General features: G+C 33.9%; 1 protein-coding gene across 1 annotated transcript in view; it reads left to right on the top strand.

Annotated features, from left to right (window-relative positions):
- Positions 1-317: 317 nt before the first annotated feature.
- The window catches only part of LOC140447353 (6-phosphofructo-2-kinase/fructose-2,6-bisphosphatase-like), a 76,699-nt gene continuing 57,739 nt past the window's right edge, over positions 318-19,277 (top strand). The window contains exon 1 of the mRNA XM_072539960.1: positions 318-919. Within this exon, the coding sequence (XP_072396061.1) occupies positions 871-919 (49 nt within the window). The 5' untranslated portion in view covers positions 318-870. The remainder of the gene's footprint in view (positions 920-19,277) is intronic.

Genomic DNA, 19,277 nt, shown 5'->3' with positions numbered 1-19,277 from the left:
TCATTTGAACTGCTTCTATTTCATTTTAAGTACGTATAAAACTAAACCATTTACAAAGTTTCTATTCTATTTGAAATTCCAATAATATATAAAGGACAAAAAAATATTCCAGGATATTCAAATATAATCGATTATTTTCAAAGTTAAACGATGGCATGCAATTTTAATCGATTTGGGAATCGTTGTTTCGATATTGTTTTGTGTTGATCCTTGTTCCTTACGTTCGTAAATGTTGTAAGTCTATCTCACTTTCTCTTACAGGGCAGATTAACAAACTAAGTTGGAAATCAACTCCATAGAACAAAACGATTGCGGTAGTGTGGGTGATTGGTGACAAAATAATATTTATTTCTGTTTCTGTTTATAAAAACCAGTCATAGAAAATCCGTAACGTAGGAAAGTTGTGCTAACCAATAAGTGTAACGGTGAATCCCTATTCACGGTGTTTTGAATTTTCTTCTGGTGTTGAATTCCTGTTTCATTCCTGAAGAGGGAATCATTAAGAGAAAACATTTTCTAAATTTACATTTCCTTTTTCGGGTAATGTAACCACATTACCTTTGTAGTGATTTTTATTGAACGTCTTCATAGATAGTAAATCTGGCGACTGAAATTAGATACCGGATTGGAATGAGACTGATCTTAAAAAAATTTATCATTCATACTTCTTCAGATCATTTTTCAGAGGAGTTTAGGAGCGCCGTGATTTAGCTTATGGGTATGTTCTAATTTTTCCATTTTCTTTTCAAAATTGTATTCCATACCGCTTTGGGGTTTTTGTTTATATTCTGTGCCATAAAAGCTTTTGTTCAACCAGAAAATACAGATATTACTCAGTTTTAAATTTGAACAAAGATTTGATTGAAAACCATGTCTTCAAGGACCCAGTACAACGAGAAACAGACGGAAGAATGCAAAGGTAAGGAAACTTTCTTTTTCAAGAATTCTTGCAATATTTCATATAGATATAGTTCTTTATAGAGACTGATGCAGGAATGTAAATAAAATTAGTTAATTTTTTAAATAGATATATGAAATTCAAGTGCACATACAGAAATATATATATATGGACATTATCAATAGTACTTACCTATTTGTTCTACAAAAATAATTTTTGAATATATTTTTTTTATGAATTTTTCTGATTTATTTTAATAGAAAAAAAAGTACCTAAATGTTTATATTATCTATAAAAAGTCAATAACGCTTAAAAATTGTATAAAAGATAGGACCTAAAATACTTCTCAATGTTTGTCTCTCTGGGTATTGTGGCACTTTTGTATATATGCATACATACTTTAATAAATGGTTTCAGATCTGCAGATTTTAGTGGCCAAGCAAAAACAAATATCCATTTTTCTAAGTTAAATAATTAAGTAAATAGAAACATAGATCTTTCATATTCTTTATGATTTAAGACTCCTAAAATAAACAAATAATATATAGAACCAGATAGAAATCTCTAGACAATTCTTAGATGTGTTTAAAGGAAAAAATGCCTTTAGATATAAATATATTAATTTATTGTTGTTATATAAGTATTCAAGGTTTATTCTTTGTGTCTAACACACTTAATATAGTAACTAGTAGCCTTCACATTGTTAGATAAATGTTTATAGTTTTATCTAACTTATATAATTTCATAAAAATTATTTTGAAGGTAGCCACATTGACCTCATTTATTATTATAATCAACACATGTCATGTAGCACAAATATTTCCTGTTTTGGTGGTTTATCATAAATTAAGGATCAAAGTAAAATCTTTGTTATTTCCATCTTATATCTTTTAATACTCTGCAAAATATTTGTTCTTATAAATAATACTTTCTGCTAAAGTAAGATTTTTTTGAATAATTAGATGAACAACAACAATCTAGTTACCCAATGTAGTTAACAAACTCATCTTATATCAAAGTCAATGTTAATGAAGTGGCAAAAAACTAGCCCAAAAAAACCAATCAGTAAATCAGAAATCAGCCGTAAGAAGAGTCTAGAGTCTATTTCAGTGACTGAGACAAAACCGGGGTAGATATATAATAAATAGACTGGAAAATGGTTAAAATCCTAAAGAAAAAATGCTATTCTACACAATAGATTAAAGCAACATGCAAATATATATTTTTAAAGTTTTGGGAGTATCTTTTCTTAGAACTAACCTCTTACAAAGGTGTTCCTCTGTCATCTTACTTCCTACAACTCTTGGCAATCACCTTTTGTAGTTGTTTGCCAACTGGAAACATTTTAGGTTGTTAAAATACATATAACTAAAATATAAGACTGCTAAATATTACGCAAGTTTTTTTATATATAATACTTGAATTTAAGAACACTAAAAAATATTAAAAATTAACAATTAATTACTAAAAATGTTGCAAATTACAAGTGCAAATGTATTACGTTAGTACGACGATGTTTAAATGGTTTAAAAAGCATAACGGTGGTAAAAAATAGTATCAATCATGATAAAATCGATTTTTGTTGAAATTGTCATTATTTTTCAAAGAGTCCACCCGGTACAGATAACAATATAAACCCAAAATTCTACAAGAGACCAGGTAAGAAAATAATGGAGCAAAGTCGGAACATCGGATCGTTAAGAATGGACTGTTTTTTTTTTAATTACTCAAGGAATAGCTCAGCGGCAAGATACTACTACGGCATTCCAAACCAAAGCGAACGAGCCCGATTCTCAACACCAACAACGAAATTTTCATTTCTAAAAATGATACCAGCTGTTTACTGTGCTTCGGAGGGCACGTAAAGCCGTCGGTCCCCCTGTGGTAATGTGTATCGACACTAGCTACTTAAAACACGGTTAAAGATCCGACAGGATTTCCCTTAGTCTAGTCGTCAGAGATTTGACCCATAAAAATCAGACGCACGAGCCGAATTTTGCCGAGAATATCAATTTTGGGACTCCAAAAAAGTTACAAAAACAGTTTACCGCTTTTATCCCTGGGCTTCCCACTAAAACTCCCCTGGTAGATGGGTAAAAACGGAAAAAATCTATTTACCAAGAATCTGTACGCCATAGGAAAAAATGTTTCAAATAAAAAATGTAGCTGAGATAATTTTGAATAAAAATGGTTACAAGCACTTTTTATGTAGAATGAACCGTTCTCTCAGAATCAATGCTTAAAGCAACCGGTGATTTTGAATAAAATGTTAAATAAAATTTGTATCAACTAGACGGTAAAAATTATATCTCTTTTGATCAGGGTTCAACATGTTTGTTGAAAATTATTTTATATTTGAAACATTTTTTTCTATGGCGTACATACAGATTCTTGGTAAATCGATTTTTTCCGTTTTTCCCCCTACAGGGGGGGGTTGAGGGGAAATTCCGGGGGTAAAAGTGGTAAAGTTTTTTGCATTTTTTTAGCGTCCTAAAATTTACATTCTCGGCAAAATTCAGCTTGTTCGTATAATTTTTAGAGATTCACTGGTATTTTCGTCTCTGACGACTGGGTACCTGACAAAAATGCCATACGATATACGATATTATTATTATTAAAAGGAATATTAGAGATAGGAAGGTTCAATGAAATAGTTGGCAAATACCAAAGTGGCTTCTGTAGACAGAAGTCAACAATAGACCAGATATTTGTTCTGCGACAGATCCTCGAAAAAACAAGTGAATATAACATCGGCACACATCATCTCTTCATAGACTTTGAAAGCGCATATGACAATATAAACCGAGAATTCTTAATAACAGCAATGAAAGAATTTAATATACCAACATAACTAATAGAACTGATAAAAGAATCTCTAAAAGTAGAAAGTAGAATCCGGATACAAAATGAATTAACGGAAACAACAGATGTGAAAAAGGGACTACGCCAGGGAGACGCTCTATCATGCATCTTGTTCAACATCGTACTCGAGAAAATACGGAGGGACACAACAGCCAATACACGAGGAACAATCATTAATAAAAGCGTGCAAATACTAGCATTTGCAGATGATGTTGACATAATCGCAAGATCAAGAAAAGAAATGATAGAGGCATACAACCAAATAGAACGAGCTGCACAAAATAGTGGTCTTAAAATCAATCAGACCAAAACAAAATATATGCAGGTAAGTAAAAATGCAGAAATAAGGCAGCCACAAAATATAACAATAGGAGAATACAACATAGAGGGGGAACGTCTGATAATAACGTTACGGAGGAAGTGAAGAGGCGAATATTTATTGCAAATAAATGTTACCATGGCTTAATTAGGCAACTAAGATTAGATAACGTCGCAAGAAAAACAAAATGCCAAATATATAAAACCCTAATAAGACCGGTACTCACATACGGCTCAGAAACCTGGACACTCACTAAATGAGAGGAAACGTTGTTAGCCACCTTCGAAAGAAAAATCTTGCGACACATATATAAGGGCACAAAAGAAAACGGAAAATGGCGAAGAAGATACAACTCTGAACTATACAAAATATACCAGGATCCGGATATTATAACATTCATTAAAATAGGACGGCTGCGTTGGATAGGACATGTAGTATAACATTCATTAAAATAGGACGGCTGCGTTGGATAGGACATGTAGAAAGAATGGAAGAAGGCGAAATACCAAACAAAGTATTCAAACAGATGCCAGTAGGAAAAAGAACAAGAGGAAGACCGAAGCTGAGATACTTAGAAGAAATAGAAAATGATATACTTAACAACCTTAAAAATAAAAAAACTGGAGAAAAAAAGCACGAAACAGATCAGAATGGAGAAGAATCCTGGAACAGGCCAAGACCCAAAAAGGGTTGTCGAGCCAGTGATGATGATGATGATGAGATTAAATGAAACTATTACAATTAATAAATTTACTACGCTTAAAAGTAAATTTGTGTTGGTATTTCGTTTGTAAATTAAATTTTGAAAGCAATGTAGAAACATTAAAAACTTAATAAATAATCCATCTGCCGGATAAGGAATCAGATTGTCGGTTGTCCTGTCCGACAGACATGATAATAGTATTTATTATAGGTTAACAAACTTGAATATTATCATCGACAGTCTACAACATCTCTTCCTGTTTTTTATGTAGTTCACGGTTTCGGTAGGTACAATTTTACACGTTTTTTAAAAACTTCTTAACAACCCGTCTCACCCTTCACCTTTTATTTGAGGAAAAGAATCGTCGAATATATTGTAAATTATTTCTTTGTGATAATCTTTAAGTAGTGGATTTTGAAATCCATTCCAAGATAGGTACCGGTGTCTTTCTAGAAATGCTTCCGAAAACAACCATATCTTGAAAGGAGTACTTGATTCAAGTTTAATTCAAATAGCAAATATATGTGGTGTGTCTGTTAATTTTTTTTGACTGTTTTTAATTATTGTATTCGCCAGCAAATAACTGCGTCTGTATCATTCGATATGATTTCTTTACTTTCCTTAGAAAATCCAGCAACCGAGTCAGTTATTCCTGAATTGTACCAATAGTGCAAAAACCTCGATAGAGAGGAAAACAACTTCTTTTTCAACAATACATATTTGGGACAAAATAATTGAAAACCTGCAAAGAACCAGGATTATATATCTTTATACGTCGACCCCAAAAAGCATACGATAGTGTGGGGAGATTGGACGGGATCCTATAACATTTACAAGACATGATTTGAGGAAAATAACATTACTATACCTAGAAGGATTACCAGAAAAACATTGGATATGCAAGAATAGGAAATAAATTCAATATTTCAACAGCATTTAAATCAATAGACACATTGAGATTGATTTTATCTAAAACAAAACCTAACAACGAATAAGAAAGAGAAAAGATTTTATTTATAAAATACCTTGTGAATGTAAAAAATTGTATTTAAATCAAACTTTAAGGCCGTTAAACGTTAGAATAAGTGAACATCAATCTTATATTTAAAATAAAGAATCTGATAGATCTCAGATATGTAAATACGCATAGGAAAATGAGTATAGAGCGAAGAAACCTGTCTTATTTTGCTAAATGAAACAACTGTTTCGCAAATTCCTCGGTAGAATTAGTAGGATTTGGTTAGCAATGTTAAAAAAAGAAGATTTGCAATGGGATTACGAACAAGAGAATTTATTTTACTGTCATGTTGAACGTGGTTGTCTTTTTAAAAACCAATCCCATGTTAAGTATTTTTGTATCGGGTATTCCTAAGTTGAAGTTAATTTCATTTCATTTTCAAATAAAGTAGTCCCAGGCAGGCACCTCACAAATATTGACAATACAAAAGTGATACATTATTTTGCATCTTTTTTGGCGTTCCAAAATTGACATTCTCAGCAAAATTCAAGTTAATCGTATGATTTTCAGATGTTGAGTGGCATCCAACAAATCAAATCATAATACCGCACCATAATGGCTTATACTATTGAGCTTTTGTCTCTATTTTGCGTCTTTGCAAACAAGTTTAAGCTCCAAGGAGTACTAGAAGAGATGCATTTTTTCTGGACTATTTCACTATAGCTCAATAAATTAGTTACGTCAATTCTACAGTACTTTCACACCGATGGATGCCCTGATATCTCCTCTATCCTTTACTAATCCTTTAAAGCTACTTCGTAAACCCTTCTAAACCCCTATGACCAACAGGATATGGTGGTTTCTTTCTGTTTATTTAAATTTTAGTAAATTCAAATCGCATTTTTTATCGACTTGACTTATTACAATCTGGTTTTCAATGCAAACTGGTTTTCGGATATATATCGGTTTTTTTACCTAACTGTCATCAATAAAACTAGAGACAATTATTTATAATTGCTTATGTTGTGGCTTATAATTAATAGGATACAATTATACGTTGTATATACAGGGTGAGTTTTTAGTGCGACATTCGTCCATAATTCCATTATGGTAGAGAATATCCAACCAGAGAAACATAGGGCTTCCATGCTTCAAACTTATTTATCATATACTTTGTAGATTTTTCTACATTAATTGACTGTCTGTTTTTCAATGTGCCTTCAGTAAGTTATCGTTCCATCGTTTTCGTGGTCTTCCTACTGATCGTCTTCTTATTGGGGAACCGTCTCTTACCGTCTTTACTACTATATTTGTTGTCATTCGGCTTATATGACCGTTCCATTCTACTCTTCTATTTCTTACCTAGTTCTTGATGTTCTCCACCTTGCATCTACGTCGTATATCTGTACTTCTAGCTCTGCCCAATAGTGTCTTACCATCAATTTTCCTAAGTGTTTTCATCTCTACTGTTTCCAACATCCTTTTTGTCCTCTCTGTGTCAGGTCTTGTTTCTGCCGCGTATGTCATTATTGGTCTGATGACTGTTTTGTAAATTATGCCTTTCGTTTCTTTCCCGATATTTTTATTTCTCCATATTGTTTCATTCACGCAGCCTGCGGCTCTGTTTGCTCTATTCACTTGATCTTCCACTTCAGTTTCGTGCTTTCCATAGCTAGATAATGTGATGTCTAGATATTTAAATTCCATCACTTGTTCTATTATCTGACCTTCCAGCTCCAATTTACATCTTATTAAATTTGCTGTTGTAACCATGCATTTTGTCTTTTTGGGAAATTAACATGTTAAATTTTCTGGCGGTTATATTAAATTGGTGCAGCATACGTTGTAAATCATCTTGACTTTAAGAGAGTAGTATTGCGTCGTCTGCATAGACATTATTTTAAGTTAGTTTTCTCCCATTTGGTATCTTTTTTTAGTTCTTACTTTTTTTATTATTTCATCCATAATCAGGTTGAACAATAGAGGACTCAGGGAATCCCCCTCTCTTATCCCATTTCCAGCTTCAATAGGGTCGATTAGTTCTTCTTCTACTTTTACTTTTATTGTGTTGCTTTGGTAGATATTTTCGATCGATTTGATTATTCCTGGGCCGTATACTCCGATGATGTTCAGGCCTTCCTTCTCCATTTTTATCTTTAGTCTTATTATTCTTTCTGATATGTATTGACACTCTTTGATGTGATTGTGGTACCTTTGGTGTATTAGTAAGGCTACACCATCTTTGGCCCTGTTTTCTTTTGCTACTCCACTTCAAAAAACTATTACTCAGAATCATCAAAGTTGTCCTTGGTAGAAAGCATAGCTTTAATAAAAGAAATTAGATCAGCTTGTCAAAATGTTAAAAAGATATTTGTCAAAAATTTGAAACAATAACTCAAGAAAACAATGGTTTCAGAAACTGACTGAGATAGCTGACGTTCTTGGTAGTAATTTTTGCAACGAAATAGATTTTGAACCAAATATTTTGTGAATTTAAAATATGCTCCCATTACATCCGTTGATGTGGAAAGAAGTTTCTTAATTTACAAATATATGTTCACAGATAGAAGCCATAAGTTTTTTTGGAAAATTTTGGAAAACATTTGGTCATTTATTGTTTCCATAATTCTAAGAAATAGTATTAAACTTTTTTACTACTTTCGTTACAATAATTAATTATTACATTACCTGCCATTACCATTACCTAATGAGTTTTTAAATTTACTTATATCGTTTTCTAATTATTAAAATAAATATTAATTAATATACCATTATTAAAATATGTTTCCATTGACAGTATGCATATTTTCTAAAAAAAATGCATATTTTTGGGTAAATTAGTGAATACTTATGCGCATTTTTTTCAATTTTTTGTCTAATTATGACCCAATCCGAACAGCATAGACGATCTGAGAATCGCAGGGTACTATAGAAAATGTCACACTGGGAGTGCAGTACGGGTAAGATACGGCAATGCTTTTCTTATGGAGAATAAACGCGCAGGGTTGTCGGTTTTCTCCAGCTGTTGATTGCTCATTGTCTCACAGGACCGGCATGGATAAAATGCATCTGCCGGCAGTACGAGTAAAATATTTTATATCATGTATACGTATACAGTAGAATAAAAAGGCATTGATGAGTTATTGACAACGAAAACTATGAATTTTGCATATAAAACGTCAACATGAGATATACAATTGAATCATATTCATAAGAGTAACATTTGAACACCTCTTTACAAGAACAACATACAATAACTGTAGTTTTAATGTTTTACATAAAATAGAAAAAACCTACATAATTTCTAGGAAAGAATTTGGAAACTTGGAAATGATATTATTTATAGATATTATATATAATATTCAAATTTCCAATTCTTTCATAGAAATTAGATTTTTTCTATTGTATGTAAAATATTAAAAATACAGTTATGTTGTTTCTATAAATAGGTCTTCATTTCTTTTGTAAAACTTCTGCTACAAATTACCATCATTAACATAATCACCTAAATATGGCCATAAACTTGTTTGTCATAATTAGTATTTGATAAACTCCAAGCTTTCCCTATTTCACCCCCTACCCATCCTTAGGGTGAAAGTGCTTTTGGAAAACGAAACTACACTTCAAAATTTAGTCAGAGTTTCAACAGAGAGCATGGAGTCCCATAAGTTTAAATCCGGTGAATTATTTAACGGTTGCGCTAAACTCGTAGTGTTAAATGAGTTGTGTTTTTTACAAAATACGGAACAACTTAATGTAAGTGCTGGAAATGGATGCCGCATATTTTGAGTCGTGGTTTAAGGAGACATTAATATCAAATTTACCAAATAATGGTCGCAGGAATGTCATTGTAATGGACAATGCATCGTACCACTCCCGTAAAGAGAGATTCCCTAACAATTCCTGGAATAAAGCTGCAATCAAGGAATGGCTAGTGGAAAAAGACATTTTTTTCGAGGAGTGTTATTTGAAATCCGAGCTATTAGAAGCAGCGCGTGCTTTTAAAGATCAATACGATAAGTATCATCTTGATGAGTATGCTTCACAACATAATGTGTATATTTTAAGGCTTCCTCCATATCACTGCAAATTGAATCCTATAGAAATGGTGTGGAACCAAGTTAAGCGATATGTAGGTACCCATAATACCACTTTTAAAAACGACGAGGTATGCCAGTTGATCGACGACGGTTTCGCACGCGTCACAGAGCAAAATTGGCGCAATTATGTCACTCATGTTGTCGAGAAAACGGAAACTGAGATGTGGACTGCGGACAACCTGCAAGATGACGTAGACCAATTGATAATACACGCGAACACAGGGGAGAGTAGCGAAAGCGAATCTAACATCTCGGATGTAGAGGACGACTTTAGTATAATTAATTGAATATCTGTAAGTAACCTCGATTATTTTACACTGTATAACCAATAAAATGCATTTACCAGTCCAATCAGAGTATGGGCTTTTCGGATATTGGGCTGGGTGCACGGAAATCGAGTTCCCGGAGGTTCCACCCTGTATATTTATAGCTATCAAGAATGTAATTTAAAATACATTTGTTAGTTTAATAAAGTATACAGTTTTATAATAAAATTCTCGCTAAAAACTTAAGGTCTTTTTATTCAAATGCATGCCTCTTATTTGGCTACTTGAGGGCAATTATTTTATCAATATATTATTTTATAATAAATAACAGAGCCCGGCGTAGAGATCTGGGTAGGGTTCTGTGACTACCACTTGGACCTGTTTGTATCGCCAAGCACAAGGCGTGAAATCCGGCAATTGTACATTCCTATATTAGCCGTACTGCACTCTCGGTGTGACATTTTCTATAGAAGTTTCTAAAAAGACTAAAGGAAATAATAATCTTTCTATTGACCAAATATGAAATGCGTACGATCATTCTGGAAGTCAGAATTATCTCACAACTAACTGTTTACTTTACGAGACTGTCAATATAAATATTGACCGTAGTAAACGAGGAAGTTAATTTCATTCTTAGCAAACATCTAGAATGCAATTGCAACAATTGAAAAACAATATTTTCTTTGGCTTGATTACCTCGTAATCTATTTGCATTCGAAAACAAGATAAGGTAGATGTTTGTGTACAAGGTACTGCAATTTCTCGGAAAAGTACCTGGGGGTGCTATCAGTTGCCGATTGTTTTTTAATGAACAAGATAAGTACTTTTGTTTTTATTTATGGACTGGAGGATTTGGAAAATTTTGAGGGTATACAAAGAAATGTTCAATAATAGAGTGTTATCAGATGAAGCCGTCTGAATTTCTTCCGGTTGATAGTGTTTTGGTTCGGGTGGCAAATTGTTCTTGTTCTGATACTTTTACTGAAGAATTTGTATGAATTTATGTTTATTCTCTTACAGACTTTTGTTCAAGAACATTTCTCTTCACCGTTTTTTTCGATAAATAGCTCGTATTTGCTATTCTATGTTTCATCTCCCGTTATTCGCGATATAATAATTTTTTTTTGGTTTATGGAAAAACCAATGAACTAAACTGTGAGAGAAACTAACAGTCAAAGACATTTTCTACCACGGCAATACGAGTTCCCACGGGCAGTTTCAAAGAAGTTTAAACACTTAAGTAAAACTTACAAATATTGATGAGGCATCTCTAAGGATCCGTGGTGGAAAAGAATTTAACTAGATGGAATATTACAAAAGGATACGTTGACAAATATAAAAATTTTTATTATAACAATAGAGCCTGGTTGCCGGTCTCAGCTTGCTTAAAGGTGGGAACTAAGTAGGGGTTCTTCAGTACTCTGAGCAAGACAGACTAGGCGGGGGAGTCCTCAACCTCGACATCAGGGCATATATTCCATCAGATTGGTCCTGAAACTACATAAGTTGGAGGCATCGGTTTTTTGTCCATAAAAAGCACTCGAATAAGATAATAAACATTCAAAGCATATCATCTAGAGTGGCATCTCGTATTCTGAAGCTGAGCAGTAGATATCAACCCAAAATTATCTAAGTATAGGGATATCATCGAGTACATTGCCCTAAAAGAAAATTAGATAAGGTAAACCTACCAGTTATTGACACATTTAGAGGGAAAAACTTCATTAAAATATTCCTACTCTTCATTTATCATACTTGTTGACATCAAAATTTGTTCAGGGAGTATTTTGCAATCTTGTTAATGAAATGAAACATTTAAATAATAAAAAGAAAAACATCTTTTCTGTTTTATTCTAGTGAGGATACAGAACAATTTTTTTTACAAAGTAATTGACATACTAATTTTGAAAAAATCCATTTTTTGACATCCTGGTTATTGACATGAGAAAATCCCAAAAAAGTAAATATTAATGATATTTTAACTATTTATAAAAACTAAACTATGTATTAAAAAAAAAAGAAACTTAAATGAAAAAATAGTAGGTATTTAAGGTGCTTCAAATACATCGATAGGCTTTGAAAAGTTATATTTTAGCCTATCTCCTAAAGTTACAATCTCAGGAGTGTGCAATTTACTTGAAACATCATTTTCGTCAGTTTTAAATTGAGTTTTTTCATCATTGGTTGCTTTAAGGCACATCACTTCTACCTCACTTTCTTCAGGAAATATGTTTTGAGTAACACAAGCATACTTATATGTTACAGTTTTTCTTTCGCCCCCACCACCCCCTCCCCCCAAAACTTAACAAGCAGATAGTCTCCTATAGCAACTGCACCAACAGCATCTACTTCTGAAAATTCAGTTTCTTATTGCTTATAGATTTCTATGTCATCTAAGCTGTCACCACTTTCTATCCAGTCTTCAGAACTTTCAGGAGGTTTCTTTTTTCTTTTTCTTAATTCGATCTAATTTCTTTTGCTCTCTTAGAAAAGCTCTCTTTTCTTTTTCTTTAAGTTTTCTGGTTTTCTCGTCTTTTTTTCTTATCATAGTTTTGCCACGCTTCTGAATTAACAACTGATGGTATTTTCTCCCAACTTTTTCTTTTTTTGGTTCCTCTGGGAGTAGGATCTGGCCAGAATAACGCTCTTTTAAAAGGCGATGGCACGTCTAAAGGAAAGGTACTGTTTAAAACAGTTTCTCCAGCATTAATTTCAGTAGTTATTAGTTTGTCGGGACTACAAAACTGGTAATCAGGATCCCTTGAAGTTCCTGGTTTGGGCGAGTCACAAACTTTTCCTATTATTTCAAGACAGGTCAAGACTACGGCTTCGAAATTGAGAGTGGCACAAAATCGAATGGAACGGTCTATGCTTGGAGTTTGCGGGACCGAATAAGTAACGAAGATCTGCGAAGAAGGACAAGTATTGCTGATGTTGTGGAACGCATAGCGAAGCTGAAATAGAACTGGACAGGCCATACAGCGAGAATGCACGACTCACGATGGACGAGCAAAATTACAAATTGGAGGCCAAGAGCAGACAAACGTAGTAGAGGAAGACCACCTACACGTTGGGCTGATGACATCAGGCGTATCACGAAAAATTGGCAACAAAGAGCAGACGTGATAAATGAAAGCTGGATTATGATGATGATGATGAATGCCTGGTTACATTATAAACTGTTTGTTGACTCGTTGACGCACTTGTCATACACAGGTAATGCCAACCCCTAACACTAAAAAGATCCGATATAGAATTATTGTAATACCAACATCATCCACCAATAACTACTTATTGGTTCTTGATTTGTTACTAACTAACTTCTATTTCTCTATTCATTGAAAATACATTGGGTGAATGTCATCAAGATCACCTAAACTAGCGGTTGATGCATTTAAAACGCGTGTTTTCTTGTTATTTTGTTTGGAGTGGAAAAACCGCTCTATAAATTACTGAAAATTCATGCAAAAGTCTTCAGGGAGATTGTTTATATCGTTTTTCGATATAAATATTTGATTTTATTGTTTTTGTTATGAGAGCAACCTCTCACAAATTAGAAGAATTACTCATCAATTATTCATTGTTTACGCAAATAAATTCGTAAAACTGTGTACGGGAATAAATTACACGGAACATTTGAATATTCCCATGTGTTTATGCGACCAGCTGTTTAAACAAGGTTCAAAAAACCCGGAACGATCCTGTTTCTTTGTTAACCACTTCTGAATACATCAAAACGGTCAAATTCCCGATGCGTGCTCGCTAAATTTACCCGCCACGTTCTCTATAAACAAAAAATTCTGCTAATCGATTTGTTTTTTATTTTCCCTTTGGAAAAATAAACATTTTCAACTCGTTCAAAGTACGATCTATTTTGGGAAGAACTTTGCTTTTTTGGCGCTTGTTCAAATATCAAACACACGAATGTGTATCTCTAGTTAAAAATAATGTTTCTATGTACCAATTTTGTTTGGAAAAGGTTATTTGCTATGTTGGATGGTTTAAACAAAGCTATAAATTATTACTACGTTTAGGGGACATACAAATGTTTTTGTTTAAATAAAGAAATATATTAAACCTTATGAGTTACACGTTGTGATCATTGAAAGTGATATACATGACATTAAGTATAACATCTTTTGCAAAAAATAATCAAGTTCTCTGCTTTTTCTGTCTATTGCGCCGTCTCCTTTCGAAGGTTGGCGATCCAACTGGCAATTGTAGCTTTGGAAACTGCTGCACGAAATATTTCTGTGGATGAGCGGTCGAACCATCTCCTCAGGTCTTTCAGTCACGAGTTCTGGCGTCTTCCAACTGATCTTTTGCCCTGAACTTTACCTTCCAATATGATTTGGAGTAATTCATATCTTTCACCTCTCAACACATGACTTAAGTATTGTATTTTCCTCTCTTTGATCATGTTGAGTAATTCTTTTTGTTTACTCATGCGCCGAAGTACCTCGCCATTGTCCATTGTCCAACTTTTACAGCCATACAGCAAAACAGAGAAAACGTAACATCTGATCATTCAAATTCTGAGCTGTAGACTAAAGTCTGATCTTGTAAAAAATGTTTTTATGTGCATGAGTGTTTTCCTCGTTTGTTCGATTCTTGATATGATTTCTTTTTTTGGGTTACACTAACTGTTGATATTTGCTCCCAAATATGTTATGGAAGTTACCTGTTCTATTATTTGTTCCTTGGCATACAAATGTACGTTTGTTGGTCTTTGAAAATACTAGAATGTTAGTTTTGGAAATATTTAGATGTAAACCGAACATTTCACTATGATGAACTACCGCATTTATTATATTTTGTAGTTCTTGTGCGTTGCTTGCTATCAGGACGGTATCATCAGCGTACCTGATGTTGTCTATGCTGGTTCTGATCTTGATTACACCTTAAACCTCGTCTAATGTTTTTCTGAATATAGATTCCGAATACAGATTAAATAATAGCGGTGATGAGACGCAACCTTGTCGCACTTCTCGTCGGATTCGTATATCTTCGGATGTTGTGTGCTCTATTTCAATTGTTGCCGTTTGGTGCCAATATAGTTCTGAGATAATTCGCAAGTCGTGTTCGTCAATTCCAGTTCTTCTCAGAATTTCGATCACTTTTGATGATTAACGCAGTCAAATGCTTTTCGCTAATCAATAAAACATACATATACATCTACATTCATGTCTCTGCATCGTTGTGTTAACACATTAGAGGCAAAAAGAGCTTCTCGTGTTCCCAATCCATTTCGATATCCGAATTGAGTGTCACTCATCTGAAACTCACAGTTCTTGTAAATTCATGTATGGATGATTTTGAAAAAAGTTTTAAGGACATGCGACATCATGCTTAATATTCGATAATCATCGCAGTGTGAGGCATTGGATTTTTTTGGTAATGTTACCGATGTTGATTTTAGCCAGTCTGATGGTATTTTACCTGTGTCATTTATCTTATTGAATAGTGCTGTTATTAAGTCGAGGCTTTTACTTTCGTTGTCTGTAATTAATTTAATAAGTATTTCGACATTGCTATTGTCTGGACCGGTGGCTTTTTCGTTCTTGTGAGCTTTTACTGCATAAATAACTTCTTCTTTTGTTATTTTTGGACCTTTTTCATTTATTCGATCATCCCTGGATGGTGGAGAACAAGGTCTATCATCGTTAAAAAGTGTCTAAATGTATTCTTTCCATCTCTCCAGTTTGTCTTCTGTACCTATAATTATTTCTTTATTATTGTCTCTTAATATTGTTTTTTGTCTCTTTCCATGTCTTCCTGTCATTTCTTTCACTTTTTTATGGACATTAAAGGTGTCGTATCTTTCCTGAAGTTGTTAAATTACTAGCCATTTGGTTGACATCCAGTTTTCTTTAGCTTCTATGCACTTTTTTCTAATGATTTTATTGACTTGTTTGTATTCTATTGGGTTTGTTTTATGTTTTCGTCTTACGTCCATGAGGTCCATGATCTCTTGCGTTATCCATTCTTGTTTTCTGTCTAAACTGTCTAAAGCAGAATTTCCCAAATCCTGGGTCGCGACCTGGTACCGGGCCACGAAAGGAAAATGCCGGGTCGCCTCTCCTCGCCATTTCACATCCTGCTTTTTAAGACTGCGCTCAGATGACGCCACCGCTTCTATTTTAACCTCCCACTACCACATCCACAAAATTACAATTTTCCGTCCGCTACACCGCTGCTTCTTTATTCCATTCAGTGTCCATATGCCTCAAAAGGAAAATCTTTTACTAATGTGCGTTTTTTTGTGTAAAACTTACGAGGTCGCTGGTTAAGTGGTATTAGAATAATAATCAAAGAAAAAATGCAATATGTATTTTGACTGTAAATAAAAGTAGCGAAAATAGTAAATATTTAATTGTGAATAAATTACGAGAATTAACTAGCTTTAACTCATTACTGTTAACTGTACAAATAATATAGACTTACCCCTTGGTATAGTCGTTTAATTAAACCGTAGCCAGTGGAGTAGATTGGTAGCGTTGACCGTCGCGACGCCATCCGAGGTGCAAAAAGAAGGGACGTCCCGTGCTTACTTTACGCTGTCTCGTTAGGAAGCGTTTCGCATTTTTAAGGATAAACATGTGCACCTACAACTTCTAAGGAGTGGTCAACGGTTCGTGGGGCAAGTGCATCCCATAAATCAACGCTATTGTAATGCGCTTTTGAATGGCCACATAATTTTCAAGTAACAAAAGAAAGTCAACATCTTCGAACTTAAAAACAGACATGTGTTAAAGCCAATTTGACAACGAGATTTTACGAAATAACAGGAAACAATATATTTTAAAGCAAAGTAGTTAGAATATACCATTAAATTAGATCATATTATAATACAGTAAAAGAACGTAAAAACAATGTAAAATATGAAAATAAATACTACATACTTTCCCAAACAGTGCGTTACCTGTACTCACTTTACAGCGGAAACATTAACACTCACAAAAAACGTAGTGAATAAGATTCGCGTGACTCAGAGAGCTATGGAGTGCCAGATGTTGGGTATCTCTCTGAGAGACCAAATCCCAAACGAAGAGATACGTCGTAAAACAAAAACAATAGATGTCATCGAAAAAATCGCGTCGCTAAAATGGAATTGGTCAGGACACGTCGCCAGATTATGAGAAATCCGATCGACAAAACGTAGAGTGGAGCCCAAGACAAGAAGCAATACGGATCAGATTACGCCCATTAACTAGATGGACTGGCGGCCTGAAGCGTGTTAGCAATAACTGGATGCAAGCCGCACAAGACAGATTCAGATGGAAAGAGCTGAGGGAGACCTATGTCCAGCAGTGGACGCATACAGGTTAATGATGATGAAGCTTAATGTCAAGTCAGAGAGCGCGTATTTTTCGTGCATATTGATTACGTTGAAGTTGACGATGGATAAATTTGTTATAAAACAAAGTGCAAGTTCTAAGACTTGCACAAACAGACCATCGAGTAGTCTGCAGCCGGTTACAAGTTCTAAGAGTGACAATAATAATAGACAGTCGAGTAATGTCCATCCAGAGAGGCAGCTACGAGTGGTAATTTACAAACGGTTGCTCGATGCGCAGTCTACAACTATCACATAATAGAAGAAGGAGTTATGGTCCCGACAATATTCTGAAGATTACTTACAGTTAGGTTTTAAATAGGGTACTGATGACAAACTATGATGTGGTATTTGTTATGCTGCACTTTTAAGAGAGTCCATGAAACCTTCAAAATTGAAACGGTACTTGGAATACAGTGGTAAGTCAATAAAATTTTTCTCAGAACGCTCAATCTGAAAACCTTGTACTGGCTTCTTATGAAAAATAAAAATTAATTTTTGAAACCGGTTATCCTCACACAGTTGCCGAGAAATTAATAGTAGCATCCATAGAGAGGCATTAACTGTCAAAAAATGCCACTGCTTTTAACCGAATCTATGCAAGAGTGTGTAAAATTTATAAACTTCTTACAATCTCGCCCACTGAACTCAAGAGTATTCTCTGCTTTGTGCAAAGAAATGAGAAGTAAACATGAACATCTTTTACACTGCGAAGTGCGTTGGCTATCAAAGGAGAATGTTTTAAAAAGACTTATTAAATTGAAGGAAGAAATTTAAATATTGTTTTAAAAAGACTTCCTTTTGAATTTAGGGAAGAAATTTCAATATTCTTAGAACAACATCCACCAACGACTAGTAATGCAATATTTCAATTTAAAGACAGTTTCATGATGTCAATTGGTTAATCAAGGTCGCATATCTTTGTGATTATTTTTGAATTCTTAAAATAATTTAAATATGACATTACAATTACAAGGTAGCAATGTAACTGTATTTAAAGTACAAAAGGTGGAAGCTGCAACAAAAAAAAGTTAATTTGTGAACACGTCGCGCGGAAGCAGGAAATTAAAAAGCTTTTACAAAGCTAACAAAACTACAAAAAGGATATAACGTGAATTCATTGCTGGATGAGATTGTAGTGGCTTTCAAGGAATACCTGCTAGGACTGGAGGAAATTCTGAAGGAATATGTTCCCCCATCCACAGCAACAAAGCATGGATAAGGAATTAATTTACAATGGACGTAGAATCCGAGACAGGACTTCCAGATTTAGCTGTTGAGTCAGTAATTAAACTATAGTATGATAGGGCACTCAAAGACATATTTGACAAAATAACACTGATATATTTTTGGCTGTCTTGCCGCCAGGAGTATCCAGTTTTAGCAGAAAAAGCGATACTAATTCCTTTTGTTACGACCTATAAGTGTGAGGCAGGGTTGTCAACATTGGTTTTCCTCAAAAATAAATATAGGACGCTTGGAAGTCGAACCGGACCTGAGGATAAAATTATAATCTTTTCCTTCAAACGTGAAGTTTTTAGTTAACCAGAAACAATTTCATAATTCTCATTAATAAAATATTTGAGTTTTATTACATTTTTTGTTTGAGCTAATGAATCTTTATTAAAATATATAAAACTATGATACATATTTTAATATGGTTTCTTGTATACACACAGCAGAGTATGCAAAAAGATTAGTGGATCACGAAGGATAAGCACAAAAATAACCGGGCCACGGAAAAATAAGTTTGGGAAACGTTGGTCTAAAGTACTATTTCCAACGCCTTTTTGCGTGCTTTTGAGTAGGTACAATAAATTCCCTTTATTTATACT

The sequence above is a fragment of the Diabrotica undecimpunctata genome, chromosome 8, assembly GCF_040954645.1.
Source record: "Diabrotica undecimpunctata isolate CICGRU chromosome 8, icDiaUnde3, whole genome shotgun sequence".
NCBI classification, from domain to species: domain Eukaryota; kingdom Metazoa; phylum Arthropoda; class Insecta; order Coleoptera; family Chrysomelidae; genus Diabrotica; species Diabrotica undecimpunctata.
The sequence above is the reverse complement of the archived record's forward strand: the minus strand, read 5'-3'. Positions and strand labels throughout refer to the sequence as shown.